This window comes from Brachyhypopomus gauderio, chromosome 4 (genome assembly GCF_052324685.1).
Source record: "Brachyhypopomus gauderio isolate BG-103 chromosome 4, BGAUD_0.2, whole genome shotgun sequence".
NCBI classification, from domain to species: domain Eukaryota; kingdom Metazoa; phylum Chordata; class Actinopteri; order Gymnotiformes; family Hypopomidae; genus Brachyhypopomus; species Brachyhypopomus gauderio.
In genome coordinates, this window is record NC_135214.1 from 9715375 (window position 1) to 9738170 (window position 22796).

Sequence of the window (22796 nt, forward strand, 5' to 3'; positions counted from 1 at the left end):
GAATTTACTCTCACGGGAGGATCTATAGGTACGGTGGGAAGGTGTAGGTGGTAGGCGAGGTCCTGGTCTATGAAATCGCCCGCTGCACCCGAATCCACTAACGCAGACAGGTTAGTATCTATGCCGCCCCAAGATATTTGTACGGGTAAGCTAACTTGACTATATCTCTTAATAGTCAGTAACGATCGGCATGTTAGTGGGGACCTGCCCAGCTGCACGAACTCGTCTGACATCCGAAGACTCGGAGCACATACATTGGAAGGTGGTGCACAGGACGCAGTGACGGGAACGTCAGTATTACTGGAGTGGTAGGTTAACAACAATTTGTCAACGTTAATCGACGCTTGGATAAACTCGGATAAAGTGAGGGCTTCACTACGACAGGCGAGTTCAACCTGGATGTCGTTTCGCAGACCGCGGCGGAAAACAGTTTTCAAGGCCGAGTCACTCCAACCACTTCCTGCAGCCAGCGTACGAAACTCCCTAGCATAATCGGCAGCACTGCGTTGTTCTTGTTTGATCTCGTAGAGCCGGTCTCCCACATCACGTCCGTCTGCGGGATGATCAAATACAGCCCTGAGCACTGCGGTGAACTGACTCTCCGACTGGAGGGCAGGGTCCTGGCTTTCCCACAACGCTGTACCCCACGCATCTGCTACTCCCGTGAGGAACGACAGGATAAAGTGGACCCTCTGGATCTCGGCCCAGAACCGGGCTGGATGATACGTGAAGTATATGGAGCATTGCATGAGGAAGTTTCGACAGCGATCAGGAGATCCATCGTAGCGTTCCGGTTCTGCTGCAGGAACACTCACAGAGGTAGAAGCAGAGGTGGTGACGAGGTGGATAGCTTCCTGGAGGGCCGCGATGTTAATTCCTTGACTCCGTATGATATCCGTGAGCTGGCGGACCGTTTCAGTGAGAGTTGCAACGGTTACTTCTGCTGGATCCATATGATGGCGAAGTATTTCTGTAACGTATTGAACAGGCAGAGAGGGATTCAAATGTGGAAGAACACCGCTTTTATTGAAATGAGACGCTGGTACAGAAACAGGCAGGTAAATCTCTAGCACTAGGACAAGTAGCAACAGCGTTTTCTTGGCATGGTCAGGACAGTCCAGGGTCATACCGGGGGAGCAGAAGTCAGAGGTACAGAGGGACTAGGCAGGAGACAAGGTCGGGGACGTAAGCAAGGGTCGGAACACAGGAGAGCAGACAGGTAATAGAAAGGCTTGGTAAGCATGTGTCGGCAATACTTCGCGACTGAGACGTGCTGGTGAAGTGCTTAAGTAAGACTGAGGGGGCGTGGTAATGAGGGGCAGGTGAGGCTGATTATGGAAGATCAGGTGGCATTCCTGACACCATTGGGCATAGTTATAAACAAACATGGTGTCAATTTTCACTGCTACGCAGATGACACTCAACTTTACATATCAGCCAAACCTGGTGACAAACTCAGTCTAGGAAAAATGTTAAATGCTGGATGTCGCTAAACTTCCTCCAACTTAATGGTAACAAAATGGCAGTTCTCTTTTTATCTGTCCCGCATACAAAGGTGGGCATTCCAGGTTCAGAAAGTAAAAGTACTTCCCAGGATTTTATTCAAGCTTGCTGGATTTTCTAATTAGTGGCAGGTAAAATTAGTGGAATCAACACAATCCAGGAAGCCTGAGCAAAATCCTGGTGAGGACTTTTACTTTCTGAACCTGGAATGCCCACTTTTGCCCATATATGATCCCATACAGAGCTAATTTCCCTCTTTTCTTTTTCCAAATGGCCACCCGTCTACCTGAGAAATACTGAGATAAGGAGAGATGAGCCTTGCCCGAGATCCACCCTGGTTACATAGAGAACTCATGTATATAAATTAGTGGTGGGCCATTATCGGCATTAACGTGCTTCGATAATGTGATACTCTTATCGGGCGATATAAAAAAATAACACCATTAATCTATTTTTAAAGTTGGGTTGGGAGCTGGGTCAAAATAAGTAAGCAAACTAAAAGGTGATGACTTTCTCCTTGATAGTTTAGCTCGGGAGTATTCCTAACCAAATTGCACAGTAGGGGGTGAGAAAGAGTTTTCAAACCTGTGAATTACAAAGACTTGTGCTTACATGCATGCAGCCATGAAGCCGCCAGGCTTGCTTCATGGAAAATTCATTTTTAAGAAGCTTCCTAATGGAGGAATAATAGATGGAATCCTAATGGAATAGATACTTCCTAATGGAATAATAAAGTTGTTTGCACCTTATGCAACGCGGAATTAGTTTATTGTTGGAGTTCTACCAGTCTGAAGTACCATTTAAATTCAAAGCACCCGTTTGCTAATGCTGCTGATGCAGGATCAAGCACTGATGCAGCCCAGGGGAAGAGTCGCCGCCGCCGAAAACAGCCCTTGTACTAAATGGTGGCTTAAATTTCAAATCTCATGTTAAAAACTCCTTTGTGCGCAGGCCATTTTCAGCCCAATTTGAGACATTTTTGAGCCATTTGTACTATTCAATCAAAAATGTATTAATCAAAATATAGCACTTTTTACAACAGTTGTTGTCACAAAGCAGCTTTACAAGTTTCCGAGTCCAAGCCCCCAGTGAGCAAGCCAAGGGCAATAGTGGCAAGGAAAAACTCCCTAAGAGCATGAGGAAGAAACCTTGAGAGGAACCAAGATTCAGCGGGGGACCCCTTCCTCCTCTGGCCAACGCCGGTCACCATAACAACAATTAGAGAGATAGAATAACAAAGAAGGATGGGAAGGATAAATAAATCTAATCTTTGTGTGTATTTATATTAGGGGTGGGCATAGATTACTTCCTAATGGATTTGTGGCCCACTTCCAATGTGTTGTGACTCGATTTACAGCATTTCTGAATTTGCAGTGTGTTTCCGAAATGTAGCATACATGTTGTCATTTTGATGAGAGAGATTTCCCTATTTTACCTAGTATACGACAGATTCTTGTGCAAATCAGTCTTAGGTAATATATTTAATGATATTGGCAACAACCTGAATCTAGATCATATAAAGACAATGTGATGAGAATTAATGATACATTTATTAACATAAACAACAGCATCAACAATCTGTATATTTACTGTGAAACAAGCTATCTGTGGGTGTAAAAGGGGAGGAGAGTGGATGCATTCATTGATTGATTGATAAAACTTTATTGTCCATTAAAATTACATAAAATGGAAAATTATCTTTGGCAGTCTGGCAGACATATACATACAGTTACACAAGTACACACAAAAATATTTACGTAAATACAATTCCCACTATGTACGAGCTTTATGTGTAATTCCATTATTCAAAATAGTCACAGCAGAAGGAACAAATTATTTTTTGTACCCATTCTTCTTAGCTAATGGAACCTTAAGTCTCCTACCTGAAGGCAGTAACTGAAATGATGAGTTAAGGGGATGGGTAGATGTTTGCATTGTCATGTCATGTAAGAAAAAAAGGTTGGACTTGCTGACTTTGTTCTCTTCCTTGGTTCTCCTAATGCAAACTGGAAGCCATTTCCAAATTAATCCAATAACGTCATCTCTCAGCAGACCTGATCACAGCTGTTCCCAAAGCTATGTTTAATTGAACTGTTATCATTATTATTGGAAGTATAATAAAATGATTGATTATTACCATTGTTGTTTTGTTGCTGTGATTGTCTAATGTGTTAACATTTAGCCACAAGTATTAAAGCATCTAAGCCTTTCATTTCTGGCAGTCATACCAATAAAGCTACCTCTAACTGAGTGGGCAGAAGGAGAGAAGGAGGGGTTGTGTGTGAAAGTGAGTGGGCATAGGGATTGTAAGGAGAAAAAGAGAAACCTCTATTTGTTTCCTATTCGGCATCCTTCTAGGTATAAGGGACGGCATTACACATACTCCTATAGATACAAGGTGGATGTGTGTGTGTGTGTGTGTCTGCTTTTGCATCCTAAAACTCTGGATTATGTAATATCCCTACACAAAGCATGGTGTGTGTGGGAGTGGATTGCCAGCCATTCTCCATGTGGCTTTTTGTGAAGTTGCAAGGTTGCATCTCATTATGTGTGTGTGTGTGTGTGTGTGTGTGTGCATATACATACACACTCACCAGTCACCAGCCCCTTTATAATTAGGTACACCTGTCCAACTGCTCATTAACTCATGTTGAATCAGCCAACCACATGGCAGCAACTCAATGCATTTAGTCATGTAGACATGGCCAAGACGTTCTGCTACAGTTCAAACTGAGCATCAGAATGGGGACGAAAGGTGATTTAAGTGACTTTGAATGTGGCGTGGTTGTTGGTGCCAGATGGGCCATATATGTAATGCTGCAGGCCGGAGCGCCGGTGGGCGTGGGTAAAGGGCGGAGCATGTGTCAATCATTTTCGACTGCAGCCAATCAGATTCTAGACTTTCGTTGTCAATCAATTTTTATTAAGACAATTATCAGCCAGAGTTAGCTGTCAATCATTTTTTACTGCAGCCAATCATCTTAACAGATCTGCCAAAAGAAGGTGGAAACTGTACGGAGAAGCTCTTTAAACAGAAGTATATGCCACTCTTACACAAAAGTAGCTGAACAAAAACATTAGAAGAGCCATGACACTAGACATTTTTTAATCAAAGTTTAAAATACTTCTCACTTGTTATTCTGGAACGACACTTTAATGTATTGCATCATTTGTACATTATATATATATATATATATATATATATATATATATATATATATATATATATATATATATATATATATATTGGGTGAGCATAGATTAATTTTTTTAATCTAGATTAATCTCACTGAAATCTTTGAAATTAATCTAGATTAATCTAGATTAAAATGGCTCATATGCGTGCTACTCAAGTAATGAATAAAAGTCCGTTTTTGAGATAAGGTTTCTTAATACAGAGGGTGCATTAGACCAGGGGCTCATCTCCTGTTTCCAAAATGCATCAATGACTGCTTGATGAAGCTGTTCTACTTTGATACTTGAAGAAAAAAAAAAACATGCTCAATAAAATGTAGGCTACTCGTGTTCAACTGTTTATTCAGTTAAACATGAATTTGTAAGCCTACATACTTTACATGAAATAACATATTTATTCAGCTAAACATGATATTTGAAATGTAAGCCAACATTTAGTACATTTAACCTCACAGACGTAATTTTCAAAAGTCAGTTTTGGTCCTCTGTAGTTTTAACGGTTAAAAATAAATATTTAAATAGCAACGAATCTAGCGCTAGGACCACGCAGAAAACGACCATGCAGCTCCGAGCTCCGCTCCGGTAACACTTTACGTTCCTAAAAATGAATTTTCCATGAAGCAAACCTGGCGACTTCGTGGCTGCATCCATGTAAAAACACGTACGATTTGTAATTCACAGGTTTAAAAATTCGTTCTCGCCCCTACTGTGCAATTTGGTTAGGAATACAGCCGAGCTAAACTATTAAGTTGAAAGTCATCATAGTTTGTTTACCCATTTTGACCCAGTTCCCAACCGAACTTTAAAAATAGATTAACGGCGATAATTTTTATATCGCCTGATAAGAGTATCAAATTAACAACCACTATATATATATATATATATATATATATATATATATATATATATATATATATAATGTGTGGCGAGTGTAAATTGTTAGCGGAGGGGAGGTGTAAATGGACACAAATTAAGTATTATATCGCGATCGATCACCAAGTATAAACGCCTCCGCCGAGCAGAGCGTTGAGGAGCGATTTCGATTGGAGGATCGTGCTCTATTTTTTATTATTAATTTTTTTGCTGATGCTGGTCCAGCGTGTGGCGTGCCAGTGATTATGCCTCGGCATGCCAACGGTGGCACACATGCCATAGGCCGACCCCTGCTATAGAGCCTTTGAATATTAAAACCATTGTAGAAATTAAGCTCAGATGTGACCAGCAATGGAGCGCAAGTAAAAGAAGGACGTGATCACACAGTCTCATTGAAAATGTAGGATTTAATGAATAAAGTGCACCAACGCAAAACCCGTCACATAATCCAAATAAAGTTTGAAGACCAGTATTGTTTTGATATAATGAGGCATTGCTTTTAATCCTCATTGTCTAATTATGGAGAGCTAGCTAGCTATCGCTACCAGTATGCTTACCGTGTACATCTTTCGCCAAGAGAAATTTGTGGGCAGAGTTTAATTACATCTTTGCAGGAGTCATTTAGTTGGATTAACTCTGATTTGATCAACTCTGTCCGATAACTCCAACACTCCATCGTCATTTATTTATATCAAAACAATACTGGTCGGCAACCTATGGCACATGTGCCACCATTGGCACGCCGAGGCATAATCACTGGCACGCCACACGCTGGACCAGCATCAGCAAAAAAATTAATAATAAAAAATATCCGCCAATCAACATCGCTCCTCAACGCTCTGCTCGGCGGAGGCGTTTATACTTGGCGATCGATCGTGATATAATACTTAATTTGTGTCCATTTACACCTCCCCATCGCTAACAATTTACACTCGCCACAGAGAAGAACGCCCAGACTGGTTCAAGCTGATAGAACGGCAAGAGTAACTCAAATAACCAGTTGGTACAACTGAGGCATGCAGAAGAGCATATCTGAACGCACAACACATCGAACCTTGAGGCGAATGGGCTACAGCAGCAGAAGACAACACTGGGTCCCAATCAGCTGTCAGCTAAGAACAGGAAACTGAGGCTACAATTCACACAGGCTCACCAAAATTGGACAATAGAAGATTGGAAAAACGTTGCCCAGTCTGATGAGTCTCGATTTCTGCTGCGACATTCGGATGGTAGGGTCAGAATTTGGCATCAACAACATGAAAGCATGGATCCATGCTGCCTTGTATCAATGGTGGTGGTTTTGGTGCACTGGTGTGATTGCCGTTAAAGATAGCTAGACAACGAACCTATTCTATCATCTCTGAACAAACCACCGCACAGAATATGAGGAATATGAAAAGCTTTGGGAACCCACTGTCCAAGACAAACCTAAAACAGCCAAGGTGTCTGGCAAAACACACACTCAGCAAACTTTAGCTGAGTCATTCACTAAAAGAGTGCCTTATGACAAAAAAAACAGCAGATGGCATGAGATAACAAACGTGGTCACCAATTACATCGCAACAGACATGCTGCCCGTTCAAGCAGTTGAGAGAGATGGCTTCAAACAACTTTTAAACACTCTAGATTCAAGATATAAACTGCCTGGCCAAAAATATTTCATTCGGTCATACTGCTCTGCTCAAACTGTATCAATCATGTCGCCAAACTCTGGAGCATAAGCTAAAAGACGTCGCACATTTTTCCACCACGGCGTGCCGAACGCAAAGCAGAATGTCTGAGCCATACCTCTCATTGTCAGCGCATATCATCGACGAATTTTGGTACCTGCAAAGCTATTGTTTGCAAACATCATACTTCCTTGAGGATCACACAGGAGAGTTAATTGCCCATGATCTGCATTTCAATGTTTTTGTTTGTTTGAAATAAAAAGAAATATGCCTTAAATATATAATTTTATTAATATAATTAGTAAACAATAATTAATATCATTTAAGAAGTGCAAGCTGGTAAAATATAAGACTTTATAAGACTTTAAAATATAGTTTATTATTCACAAAATTACAGAAAATATTGAGATATAATTTTTCATCAATATCACACACCACTAATATATATATATATATATATATGTGCCGCGATTAAAAGTACTCACCAGGATTTTGCTCAAGCTTGCTAGATTTTCTAATTAGCAATCCAGGTAAAATTAGTGGAATCAACACAATCCGGGAAGCCTGAGCAAAATCCTGGTGAGGAATTTTAATTGCGGCACCTGGAATTGACAGCACTAATATATATATATATATATATATATATATATATATATATATATATATATATATATATATATATATTGTGTGTGCATGTGGCTGGTTTAAAGTAAGTAAGAGTTGTAGAACTGTCATCAGCAGTAATGACAGTAATACGTTATTTGGGGTAGGAGTAACAGGAAACATGCAAATGTATGTATAATGTATAACGGGGGAAGTCATGGCCTGGTGGTTAGGGAACTGGTCTTGTGATCGGAGGGTCCCGGGTTCGATTCCCAGACCTGAGGCCATGACTGAGGTGCCCCTGAGCAAGGCCCTTAACCCTCAATTGCTCATTTGTATAAAAAATGAGATAAAAATGTAAGTCGCTCTGGATAAGGGCATCTGCCAAATGCCATAAAATGTAAATGTAAATAATGAGCATAAAAAGAAAACTGTATTCATTTCTATTAAAACCCATCCACCAATGACGTAGGCTTTTCTTGAGCAGAGAGTAGTAATCGTTGTCATCAATGATTGGTTGGCCAACCTAGACAATAGGGGATAACCACGGGTTTTTCCTCATTCATCATAAAGCCATCTGTGAGGAAACATCTCTAATGTTGCCCGTGGTACTTTATTCCCTCTAACCACATGGCATTGACAAAATATATACACACGCATACATTTGCATGTGATACAAAAATCACATTTTCAAAACTACACCACATCTGTCAATGCATGTTGGAGCAGGCCAAAGAACATGATTTGAGCTTTGTTATTCAGAGCTGTGGATATGTACCTAATATTTAGTGACATGAGAGACCATGTATGTGTTTACCTTTGTGTTTAACAATGTGTGGGATTATGTGTGTCTGTGTATACCTGATGTTTAGTGACGTGAGAGACTGTAAGCTGATGATGGTGTCAGGAATGCTCTTGATGCAGTTGTGGTAAAGGTTCAGTGTCTCCAAGGAGACTAAATGGACCACTTCAGGTGGAATGTCTATCAGGCGATTCTTTGACAAGTCTGTGAGAGACAGAGAAATATACAGATAGAGAATGTCAGAGATTCAAATGAACATTTATCATTTGAAGATATGAACTGCAGATCATTTATTTTTCAAGGCTCAACAAAAAGCTTACTTCTTCCAGTAGGTCTGAGGGAGCCAATGCAATCAGTACCTGCTTAAACATTTCCTCATATGTCCTTGTAGTTCTAAAAATGTTCACAAGTAGGCACATTTACAACATCTCATGCTGGTCAATGACAACAATATAATGTGTGAGAAAAAAAGGGGGTTACCAAGGCTAGAGGTACTTCCTTAACAACTACTAAGTTTCGAAGTGAATGTACAGTAATACACATACAGAGAAGGCTCTGTTGTTCTAAAATGTCTTACAGAAACTTGGCAGTAATTTTTGCCCCGACTCCAAAATCGAGAAAGAAGCCTGCATTACATCATTCTTAAAAGAGACAATACACACAGATATATAGTTTCAGAACCATAATTGAATGAGTAAAAAACTGAGTAATGAGTACTTCATCACCATTACTACTATGATGAATAAGTGTGTGCATTCTTGGGTTTGTGTGTACTTTCTTACACATTCTTGGGTACTTAAGTTTTTTATACAATATATAAATATATACATAGAACAATTAAAAGAACAAAGAATGGTAGGAACCACACTCAGTGCTTGGCAGAAGGGTTGCAACGGTATGATAACCGTCTCAGAAAATACTGCGGTATCACGGTTATCACAGTTTGTTACATATATTATTAAAAGATACACTGACCCTTAAAGAAATTACAACAAAAGTTTTTTTTTTTTGTTCAATTAACTATTTCTTGTAGAAACCTGGAACTATTGTATACAAAATGTCTCCTTTAAAAATATTACAAATTTAGAGAAATATAAATCATGGATTTCAGTAGGCCTACAATTATTTAAGTTTAAATTATTTAATATCTGATAAACTGAGCCTGGGTCAGTGTCTGATCAACAACTGTTGTAAACGTCCGTTTTACTGCCAAGTTGGAATATAACCAGATACTGTAGAAAGAGAGGATTTATTTCTGACATGATCCTCACAATAGAGATTTCTATTTTAAAGCTTTCACACCGAGTCTGGTTTTAATATATGAAAAACAGGCACGTCAGAATTTGAAAATGAACGCATGTAAATTAATGGCGTCTTTCACATCCAGTGAAAGCAAGGACCTTAAAAAGCTAGGTTTATACTTTCATGAGTGACCGTAGCGCACGACTCCGCCCACCTCATGCGAACCTCCGCGAACGGTGGAAGCGTTCACACTTGCCGCTTTACATTCTGTGCAGTGTTGTCCGAAACGATATGTGGTAGTATAAAGTAGTAGTATAAATTGCTTTGTGTTTCAGGTTTGAAAGTGCAAATAGCTATCTGACTGAACAGTTCTCCTGTATCACTTTAACAAATACGAGCCTCTTGTAATTCCAGGACGAAACATGAGAGAACGTGAAGACGTCAAGATTGGGCGTTTTGAAAATAAACATCCATTAAATAATGTGATGAAAAAGCGAACTTATATATATATATATATATATAATGTGTGTGTGTGTGTGTATTTGCGTGGCGAATCGACAGCGCACGAGATGCTCGCGCACGGGCGGAGCCACCGCGATTACGTAATTTTCGCAGCTTATTTTAGTTTAGCCATTTTTTTTTGTTAAAAAATGCATTAAGTCTGATGCACTTTCTGACATTCTCACCGCTGTGTGCTGAGTAGCTGAACCAGAGCGGAGTTGCGCATGCCCGGGTGAGTTTCTCCGCTGGCTTGCCTTTTACCGGTAATAAGCAAACGCACACGGTATGATAATATTTTAATACCGTGGTATACCGTGAAACCGGTTACCGCTGCAACCCTACTGATAAGCAAACATTAAACATGTAAACACAGTCAAGAAATTATTGCTACACCAACATTATGACAAACATGAAGCACACTTTATGATAAGCCCAGTAAAAGCTGCATAGTGGAACAAGTGAAGACATCCAAGTTTTGGCTGACTTAAGAGGGTCAGAGTAGTGCTGATCCACTGAAAGAACATTTTTGTTTGTGGTTTCTTATTTCACGCTTTAATCTTTTGAACAGGAAGGTGGAAGACCACTAACACTATTTTCTTTCTTTTTTTGTAGAAAACAGGAAAAATCACACTGAATTTCTAAAGAAAACTAGTAAAGTTTCACAAATTATGCTATAACAAGGTGTATGTCACGGAACAGCTCCGGACCCTTCCCTGTGGGCGTGTGTTTACGTCGTCTGCGTCTTGCTGTCTGCGTCGGTGGAACCTCGTGGGTGTGGTTGTGTCTGCGTGTGTTCATCCGTCCCACCTGTGGCTCGTCTCGTAATCACTCGGGGCTCATGTAGTCTGTCTATTTAATGTGCGTTCGCGCAGTGTCGTGTGCTTGTCGTTGTTTTTAGCCTGCACGTTACGTGTGTGTGTTAGTTTTGATGTGTTTCCATGTTGCGTTGTCTTGCGCAACATATGAATAAAGCAGTGACGTTGATGTCAAAGCCAAGGATTCGTGTCTCGTCCTTCGTGCGAAGCCCAGCGTTACAGAACGACAAGCCGACAACGAGCCACAATGCCAGGCTACCGGCCCAAGCCGAGGAAGGGCAAGAAGCCCTGCAAACGGTTTCGCCGCGCATCGTCCTCCCCCCCGCACCGCACAACTCCGTCGATACAGGCGCAGCTCATGGAGGACCCGGTATGTGCGTCCCTGCTGCGTCAAGCATGGGGGCATCCTAACCCCGAGTCGGCGGAGGAGCTCCACCGGGAAGCAGTACGGCTGTAGCGGGTGTATCACCCCACGTCCTCCAGGGTCCTGTCACCCCTGCGGGTAGGCACCGTCGAGCGCTGCGGAATGGTGAGGGACTCCGAGAGCGAGCTGGAGGAGAGTGACTCCCCAGGTGAGGAGACGGAGCAGGAAGACGCGGAGGGGGCTTACCCTGACAACGGCGAGGAGGAGGGGGTGAACGGGGATTATCCTTCGTCCGAGGGCTCTTGTAGCGGAGAAGAAGAGGAGAGCCCTACCCCCTCTGAACTGTCGGTTGGGAGGACGAAAGGGAGAAGGATCCCGTCCTCCGATCGCTCCGGAGGAGAGCGGATGGACTGCTCCCGGGGTGGCAGCCCGGAGCGGCCCATGAGCTGGAGCCAGGGCAGCGAGGCGGCGACCGAGATGGAGGTGGACGCGCCCACTGTCGACTCCAGAGGGCGGTCGCGAGGCGAGGTGGGCTGGTCATACGGTCAGCTGGGAGGGAAAGTCCGCCAGCCACGCTGCACCAGGCGCGTCCGCCAGCCGCGCTGCACCAGGCGTGTCCGCCAGCCGCGCTGCACCGGGCGGAGGCTTCACGGCGAATGCGGGAGGGGTCCCGTTTGCTGCAGCGCCTGCAGCTCCCGTGCTCTCTCCTCTCATCGCCCTACTCCTGGCGCGTAGCTTGGCGCCTGTTACGTTTGTACATCCCAGTATGTGTCAGTCTGCCACTACCAAATCCCCTTTTCCCGTTTGTGCCTATCTGTGTTAACGTACCCGTTTGTGTGTTTGTGAACGTCTCGTTTGGTGTGTCTAACGTGTTTTCCCCCGTCTTCCCAGGGAGGGTGTTTTAAGGGGTTTGTGGCGGTGCCCGTGGGTGTAGGTTCGGGGCATTCCAGCTGCGCCGGACGCTCCGGGAGTAGCGAGCCCCTGGTGGCGGGTTCTGTCACAGAACAGCTCCGGACCCTTCCCTGTGGGCGTGTGTTTACGTCGTCTGCGTCTTGCCGTCTGCGTCGGTGGAACCTCGTGGGTGTGGTTGTGTCTGCGTGTGTTCATCCGTCCCACCTGTGGCTCGACTCGTAATCACTCGGGGCTCATGTAGTCTGTCTATTTAATGTGCGTTCGCGCAGTGTCGTGTGCTTGTCGTTGTCTTTAGTATGCACCTTACGTGTGTGTGTTAGTTTTGATGTGTTTCCGTGTTGCGTTGTCTTGCGCAACATATGAATAAAGCAGTGACGTTGATGTCAAAGCCAAGGATTCGTGTCTCGTCCTTTGTGCGGAGCCCAGCGTTACAGTGTAAAGGACAAACTACTTGCATGTTATTGAAACAGGACTATTAAACGCATCAGCCTAAACTAATACGATTTATCATACCAAGAAATTATCATCAGACCCAGAATTACAAATGCTTTTAGATCTGATCATAATTTCAAGATAAATAAAACAAATATATATTTTTTCCAGTATGTGCAACATCTCTGTGATACCTGATCAATGATTTGATACAAGAAAGTTAAAATGATCCAGAATATATATTTTATGTAAATAATAAATTTTTAACTTCCGTAAAACCATGCTTTGGAGCATTCCACTGATGTTTTGGAAAAACTGGTTTTTATTAGCTTTTATTTGCTATCTGGACTGATCTGTTTGCAGAGAAACTGGCCTTCAGAAACCATCATATCTGAAAACCTGATTAATCGAATTTCTGCATACTGGTTACCTCTGCAATGGTGAATCGAGGGAATCACTTAAAATGTATCAAAGGGGAGTCTAGAAATATGTCGAGTGAAATGAGAGTTAAGTATTAAAAGTGAAGCAGATAATGAGACGTGAAATACAGTGAATATCCTAGGAAGTGGCGAGCCCTACAGTGGTTTGACGAGGCGGCAGGTATAGCTGGTTTAAGAGCATGCCAGATAAATATGATGGGTTATCTCGAGGTGTATGTATAGGACAATGATCATTCAGGACTCAAACTTAATCTATATTCATTCAACTAGTACTGACACACTTCACACTTTCAAACACATCAGCTGAAAACACTTCACCATAGTTTACAGATTTCTCAACTCATATGGTGAAATCATATTATCTAGGGGTGACCTGCAATAGTCGCTGATTCGACTATAGTCGACTATACCCCCTAGTCGACTATGAACGTCATAGTCGAATGTACCATTCTAACTGCATGGCGGTGCTCAAGGATGCTGCTAAGCATTAGTTGTTACATGAAATGTCTTGTTTTCGTTATATATAGCCTTTTGTGAAATAAAATCATCCTAATTTCTGTTAATAAATATTTAAAAATGATGTTTGTGCATTAACAATAGGCATCTTCCTAATACACATTAATAAATCACACCCTGCAGTTGCATAATCCAAACGAGCGGAGCTGAACACGCAACACAATACGCAGCATCTGCCGAGATTATAACGGCTACTAAAAAACTTCAAAAGTATTTTGAAAAAGATAAAGATGAATCAAACAAAGTAAAGTGCAAGTTATGTCATCAACGTCTTTCATTTCGCACGACAACAACCAACATTGCATACCATTTAAAACGCGTAAGGCGAAAAAAAAACTTTTTGTTGTTTTGGTCGTGTCGTCTCGTCGCGGTGCGTCTCGGCAAGTAGGCCTATAAACATTTTTTGATGTTGTTTGCTTTTAAACCCCATTACTTGAACCTTTCCTTATACTTTTTTGCTGTTGTGTAGCAATTTTTTTATATTTTCAGGCAGGCATATTTAATTTAAAATATTTTTTTGACATTTTGCACAGTGCCTGTCTGACAGTTCGATATGCGCAATACGCACTGACGGTTAATGTTCTCTAACGTTTCATTAAAAAATAAACAAGTAAATAAATAAAAGCTGAATAAAGCCAACCTAGCGTGTTTATTCATTTATCTGAGTGTTTTAGGTTTTTACTTTGAAGAGGAAAAAAGTCCTGAATGAGAACGGGATCCCGTTTAAGGTGCTCTAAATAAAAAAATTAATAAATAAACCCGATTCGACTATTAGTCGACTAAAGGGAAAAGCTGACGAATCAGATTCGACTATGAAAATCCTTAGTTGAATACACCCCTAATATTATCCACCATTCCATTTATTCATGTTTACCCTCTTGTTTGTGTGTTCTCCCACCCAATCAAATTTAACAGATTTCAGGGGTCTTCAATTCCCAGAAGGAAGGTTGAACAAATGCAACAATGCAACTGAACAAATGCAACTGAACCCCTCAATCAAGTGTTGCTGGCTCAAGGGCTGTCCTTGAGTAGAGATGGCTTTCAACAAAGTCCCCAATTCCATGTCTGCATGAGTGGCAAAGTATTCTGTAATGTGGTTTGAATAGACCAGGGGTCTCCAACACGTCGCTCACCCCTTTCCGAGTAGCTCGCCAAAGGGCCAATGAATTACATATAAATTTGTAAACCTAATTGGTCCCATCGAGAAATCTACTTAAATTTATGTCCAATCAAAATTCACAGTTGTCCCTCCCCTTCTAACACTAAATGATTATTCGCCAATTATACAACAGTTAGTTCACAATCTGACTGGTTGAGAAGTGTTCTAACCCTGCAGATATGTGTGATAACAGCACGGTATTCTCATTCTCTGTATCACTCCGCGGACGCGTTGTCAAGTAACGGCATGTACATATATTCACGATAACACACTCCCTCTCGTGTTCTATTGCTCAATTAGCTGTCAATCAAAAAGTTAGGCTGCCGTCAATATTGAATAAACCAGGGGTCACCCACGTCATGAGTCGCCCGCGGGCTTGTTTTAAAAATAGCTCACTATAGCGCCATGCACCAAAGCGCTGCATCGTTTATGTTTTTGCTACTATTATAGATTGTCCGCGGTAGCTAGCGGTCTTCCCGCTTAGCAATTGACACTCGCACCCCCCCCGCTCAACAACTTTCGTAGCTCCCAGTTCCAAAAAGGTTGGAGACCCCTGGAATAGACAGATGCTTGAGGAAGGGAATATAGGCTTTTGAAATGTAGCGAGGGTAATGCAAAAGGCCAAGATGACAAGTATGTAAACATAATCCTAATCTTTTATTTTGCAATAATAGTGAATTAGCACTAGTGGAAACACAACATAGATGACGGTCAAAAAACAAGAACTGACAAGACGTGGACTAACAGACACACTTAAAAACACACCAACATAAATGCCCATAGACAGCATGCACATAAACACAGGTACATGTGGATGCAAACAGACATAAACACACACAGACACGCCTGAGGAAGGAGTCAGGGGTTGTACTATGACAGATTTAATGCAAAAGTTTCAAGCTCAGTACCAGTACAACAGGGTTGCCAACGCATTTGACTGTCTTTATGCGCTCACACGCCACACATCCGATTTCTGACGCCAAAAAAAAAAATCTAGTTTATTTACCTCTGATCCATATCTATGATTCAATGAGTTACTATTGCTCTGGTGCCAACCACTGGCGATCGACCAATCACGATATAATACTTAATTTGAGTCCATTTTACACCTCCCCCGGTAACCATTTACGTTCGCCACTCCCCCACCCCCGTCAACAATTTACGACTGTCCCCCCCTATCAACAATTTACACTCACCACCCCCCCCAGATTCAAATCTCACTCCAAGTAATCTTGAAAAGTTGGCAAGCCTGGTACAAGCTGATGTCCAAAAGGTGTCAGAGCCGTAATCCAAAACTATAGTGCAAAATAACTGCAATATATTTTAAATGGTTCATTATAAGACCACCAAAGAAGTTGTATTACATTAAATGCATCCTAAACAGCAACCTATAACTCACAGATGGGTGTTTATACATTGCACCAATTTGTGGTAGTCAGTTTTTGTCTAAAAAAAATTCAATTGCAAATCACTAAATCCATTTGCTGAAATGCAGCCCCAAACTTGCAAGAAACCTCCCAACATTCTTCACTGTTTCCTGTACAGTAATTGTACCACTCTTCAGAACAAACCGCCTTCTGTTACAGCCAATTTTTTTCCTATGTTTTTGTGCATTGTTGAGTTGTGCAACGTTGTTTCCAAGTCAAAGGTATGAGTTTGTAGCAGAGTTTGGATGTTCATCACCCAATTTTAAGCCTCCTATTCAGCTGTTTCAGTTATTGACTGTGTTTGTCTTCAAATGAAAATTGTAATACTGTAATACTGACTAATCATACACATGACTAATCACACTCTTATAATGCTATAATGCTACAAAATCCCTGACTTTGTGCAAGTGTACCTAGAATTAATTCTGCTTTGATGGTAATGGGAGGTTGCACCAAATATTGTGTTTACTTAAATCTTATAGGAACCAGTTGCATATAAAATATATTAGCCAACATCAGTGGTTTGTAACTTCAAAAAAGTTAGAAAGGAATTAGCTAAGTGCTAAGTGAATTAGCTAAGTGCTAAGTGAGTGTTCACTTCCCCCTGTAACGAGGGGTTGGTATAATACCAAGACTGAGGCATTGGCATTCGCTGTGAAAACGTTAATTGAAATAGCGTATTTAGAACTTAACAACACTTAACAGGAGCTAGACATCGGACAGACACACAAGGACTGAGCTAGAATAAAGATGAGCAGCACAACATCGCCACACATTAAATACTCTAAGCCAGGGGTGTCAAACTCATTTTGGTCTGGGGGCCGCATACAACTTAATCGGATCTTAAGGGGGCCAGACCAGTAAACTCAGTCCAAAATGACATGGAACTAACAATAAGTCCACTTTTTTTCTTAGTGCAAAGAAGTTAATTATAAAAAGCTTTATATGAAATGAATTGTCCTTTTACTAAATATATTATGGACAACTTTTTACTTTTTAAGAAAAGTATGTGTAATTTCAACAACACTTTTACTCAGTTAAACATTTATTTTAGTGCATTATGCATAAAAACTGATCACAGTGACATTTTCCACATCTGGGAAGCAATTCTTGAACTTTGCATTTTTCTTGAAAAATCAGACACTCTGTGTCCACTTTTCTCTTTTTTGGCAAAGACATTTCACTTAAGTGCCAGGGTCAACAGAAAAAGCGGACCCGTATAGCGATAGAACTCACTAAAGCACCTGGTAGACATATTTTAAATAAAATGGAGTTTATTTTTCTTTAATAATGCAGGTTATTAATGGGGGCAGTAATGGCCTGGTGGTATGGAACTGGTCTTGTGACCGGAGGGTCGTGGGTTTGATTCCCAGACCTGAGGCCATGACTGAGGTGCCCTTGAGCAAGGCACCTAACCCCAACTGCTCCCCGGGCGCCGGGCTAGGGCTGCCCACCGCTCTGGGTACGTGTGATCCACAGCCCCCTAATCACTAGTGCGTGTGTGTGCGTGTGTGTGTGTGTGTGTGTGTGTGTGTGTGTGTGTGTGTGTGTGTGTGTGTTCTAACTGCACAGATGAGTAAAAAGCAGATGACAAATTTCGATTGCGGTGAAAAATCACAATTGACAAAATATGGCACATTTACATTTTTTACATTCAAGGTTTATTCCACTGACTGGACTGAACCCCCTGGCGGGCCAGTTCCGGCCCACAGGCCGCATGTTTAACACCCCTGCTCTAACCTAAATGAGGAACAAGTGCAACACAACTGTAACAAGACAAATAACAGGTGCAATTAACACATAGACACACACACACACACAGACACACAGAACTACATCCAAACGCATGCACACAGACAGCCCCGACAGGGGAGTCAGGGCGAATTATGACATACCCATCCTAATGTTTCATATCATAAGGTATGAAAATGGTGTTCATGCAGAAAAAGGCTGACGCAGAGTCATTCAACCAGCAATTGGCCAGTCCCTGAATCATCAGTAAAACAAGATTGGCTCTTATATTCACCATCAAAAACTTGCACTCTTGCAAAGAGCTTGTGTAGTCTGACCCCTCGAGCCAGCTTCAGGATCCAAATCCAGCGAATGAAGGAAAACAGTCTCTCATTGTCTATCAATTCCTCATTGCACATGCAGGCCTGTGAACTTGCAAAACCAAGTGCTATTCTAATTCTAGGTAAACAAGAAATAACACAAACTCAAGACATCTTATAGGAAGACGACACTGAATTAATAATGTATTTTCCCTCTAATTAGGGTGGTGCTCCAATTAATCGTAATGGAAATCAGGTTTCCATATGAGCATTGCCATCATTGTGAAAGACACACATGCACACAGTTAGTCAAGAAGCCTGATTGTGTAATTACAAAGTGTGGTTATTCACACAAATGGAAAAACACTCACACCCTCCAGTATCACAGCTGGAGTAGGCATGCTGAAGAATGTGGATTAATAAACACACACAGACACTTACTTTGGCTACAGTTACACATAATTTAGCTCCTTATGTTCCTTACTATGGCAGTAAGCATGTGCGCGTACACAAACACACACAGATACTAAGAAACATGCACCAGATACACATGTACCCACACATTCATGTTCCTGCATACAGTGAAACTGTAGTCCCTAGCCACAAGATGAAGCTACACCTAAAAAAAGGATAATGACAGATAATGGATAATAATTGTGTGTGTGTGTGTGTGTGTGTGTGTGTGTGTGTGTGTGTGTGTGTGTGTGTGTGTGTGTGTGTGTGTGTGAAAGAGAGAAAGAAAGATAAAGAGAGGGTTCTAGGTAGAAAGGCCTGATTAACACTGAAATGTTAGTACAGTTGTAATAGGAATACATTTTCTGCTACTGAGACTAAGCAACTGCATTATTGTGTTTTTCAGTGTGTGATTTTTGCTGAATGCTCATCTAACACTTCATTTGATTATTGATCATGTGGCTGGGTACTCTGTGAATTTATCATTTGCACAAGTAGAACCAAAAAACTAAGAGCCCACTTGACATAGTGGCAGAGCCTTTTTAAAATATTAAATTTCATAATATTTTATTTGCTGAAAGAAAAGTAACAGTGATTTTTTACAAGACAGGATTTCCTGCCTTCTTTTCTTGTGCATGTGATCAGTTTACTCATTTCCCAGTGTTAGGGAAGCTATTTTGAAAGCACAGCTTTGTAAGCTACCAATTACTTAGCAAGCTACCAATTACTTAGCAAGCTACCACAAATTGTACAAATTTACAGGATAAAAACAGATAATTGAAATAGTTAGCCTAAATGCCAGCAGAAAATGTAACTCAAATTGAGTTTATTGCAGAAAAGGGATTAAAAACTAGAAGAGTCTTCACAATGGGCCTAAATAAACAATGGGTCTACATGTCAAAGCAGAATCTCTTGTTTATTCAACATATGAGCAGTCTCTCAAAGACTTTGTTCCACAGGCAGCTCTGCTTGACACTGAAAATGTTCTTGCCAACACTGAAAACCAGTTATTAGAAACAACAGAAGACATTTCCTAAGGTAAGGGAAATTGTATTTCACCTGTTTTCAGGTGTCTTATACAAGTATTCACATGTTTGCTAAGTGATTGTGTATGTTGGATGCAACTAAATCCATGATCTAATGTCAGAAATACTGAAAAACTACTTTTCTCATCTCCTTAAGCATCCCAAGGGCCAGTTCCCAGGCTGTGGTAATTTTAGCCACAAGTCTACATAGTTGCCTTCAAAAGACATATGCTGCCTGTTCTGGAACTGACTATAATTTTTTAGAAAAAAAAAGCCATACATTCCAGTGGCCCTGGTATACATGTGGACAAATTAAAATTTGCTACACTTAATGTACCACATTGACAAACTTTAAATACTTTAACATAAGCAAGGACCAAGTGCAATGCATAACATTAATGACACAAGGCAACAAGTGAGACGGATAAACACATGCACCTAATACCACACCAAGTGAGCTGGGAATACTGAAAAGTCAGAAAAGGGTAGAGTCCAAACGCTATATACTACTAGCATCCAATAGCTACAACTAGCAAACATAAACAGAGCCCAACAAACAAGCTAGACAAACAAAATTTTTTATTAGTCTTTGTTATCTTTCCAGTGATTTACAAAATGTTGCAAAACATTGCTGAAACCAAAATTTACAAATTATTAAGCTTACACTGCAAATGGTCTAGATTTTAATATGTATTGGTACACATGTGCAATAATTCTGATTGCTGAAGTTGGAGTGCACGTGTTAGTATTTTATCTCTTCAGTGACTTTATTCCAGAGACTTAGGCCTACTCCCTTATTCCCAGGCCTCCCTGTAAACATATGGGGACATACACCTACGCGCACACTGAATTGCAAAATTTTGCTACATTGCTAAAACATTGCTAAATTTCCTTCGGGATCAATAAAGTATCTATCTATCTATCTATCTATCTATCTATCTATCTATCTATCTATCTATCTATCTATCTATCTATCTATCACACTTCTACACAATATTATATATATATATAAACAATAATTACACACACTCCTACAGAGACATAGAGACATAGGCAGGATGTTGCCTCCTCCCTTGTTCATTGTGCTACACTACAGCAAAGACAGTCATTTCCTAAAGCTGGAACATGGAAAATACACACACACACACACACAAACACGAGAGATAGGGAAATGGAGAAATTATTGCTGCAACATGCCACAGCCATACTATTACCATTTGTTATTATTATCAATTATTTGTTACTGTTACTTTTTGTTATTCTTTCATAAGTGTAATATGACCAGCATAATGAATTCTGTTGCCAATATTGTACTCCTCAATATTTGCTACTTTTGCTAATATTTGTACTATTTGTACACACAAACCAGTACCTCACACCCATAATCTAAAAAATCCAGAAATCACAATGTATGATTTTCTTATCATTTATGTGTTACTGCTGCAAATAAGTATTTGAACACTTGTGAAAATCAATGTTAATATTTGGTACAGTACCCTTTGTTTGCAATTACAGAGGTCAAATGTTTCCTGTAGTTTTTCACCAGGTTTGCACACTGGCTAGGCCACTCCAGAACCTTGATATTCTTCTTATGGAGTCACTTCTTGGTTATCTGGCTGCGTGCCCTGTAGCCCTTTCCAGCCTTGTGGAAGTCTACAATTTTGTGACTGGTGTTTTTGGACAGCTCTTTGGTCTTGTTAGTAGGGTTGCCACCTAGGTCTGACAAAAAACAAGGACACTGTCAATTTGTTGAGCGGGGGGGATTTGGGGTGGCGAACGTAAGTTGTTGAGCGGGGGGGAGGGGTGAACGTAAGTTGTTGAGCGATTGGCGAACGTAAAATGTTACCGGAGGGGTTTAAAATGGACACAGCGAGAAAAAAAAACAGATTTAAAGTGTGCAGAAACAGTCTGAATCGTGGTTTGAACTAACCTAGTTTTTTTGCCGGGACCGAATATTAAAAAGAAGAAAAACCGGGACAAACCGGGACAGCCCGGGAAACCCGGGACAGGCATGTGAAAACCGGGACAGTCCCGGGAAAACCGGGACAGGTGGCAACACTACTTGTTAGTAGTTGGAGTCTTACTGATTGTGTTGGGTGGACAGGTGTCTTTATGCAGCTAAGGACCTGCAGTGTAGTGGTTACACAAGCAGGTGCTAATTATTCTAATTTAGAAAAATAAATGGAGTGGAGGTGGACTTTTTAGAGGCAGACTAACAGGTCTTTGAGAGCCAGAATGTTTTGCTGATTGGCAGGTGTTCAAATACTTATTTGCAGCAGTAACACCAATAAATAATTAAACATTCATGCATTGTGATTTCTGGATTTTTTTAGATTATGTCTCTCACAGGGTATGTGCACCTAAGATGAAAATTTCAGACACCTAAGATGAACATTTCAGGCGATTTCTAAATGGGAGAGCTTAGAGACACATTCCTCACTGTATATGTTTGTGTGTGTGTGTGAGCGTGTGTGAACACTGCTATTAAATGGACAGTGGTAAGCACTCTTTTGTAAGCCGCTCTGGATAAGAGCGTCTGCTAAATGCCATAAATGTAAATGTAAATGTAAGCATTAAAAATGCATTACCTACAGATCATCAGCTTTCAAAATGTTTATTAGCTCCCCACAGCAAGGTTAGAGTAGAAAGAGATGGGAGGGGGGGCAGAGAGAGAAGGGCCTTGCCTGAAATATTAAAGTCAAAACTTAATTCCTTTTAGATGCAAGCTTTTTTGTTATTTTGTGTGTGTGTGTGTGTGTGTGTGTGTGTGTGTGTGTGTGTGTCACTGGATTGGGAACACTTTGTCCATGGCA

The 22796-nt window shown here is 41.0% G+C and overlaps 1 protein-coding gene across 10 annotated transcripts in view; it reads right to left on the bottom strand.

The window, feature by feature from the left end:
- Window positions 1-22796, bottom strand: part of lrch1 (leucine-rich repeats and calponin homology (CH) domain containing 1) — a 110793-nt gene that overhangs the window by 85688 nt on the left and 2309 nt on the right. For all 10 annotated transcript variants that reach the window (XR_013130369.1, XR_013130370.1, XR_013130368.1 and 7 more), the window contains exon 2: window positions 8706-8850. Coding sequence is in view for 7 of the 10 variants with exons in the window: in XM_077002061.1 (XP_076858176.1) it covers window positions 8706-8850 (145 nt within the window). In the remaining 3 variants the exon portion in view is untranslated. The remainder of the gene's footprint in view (window positions 1-8705; window positions 8851-22796) is intronic.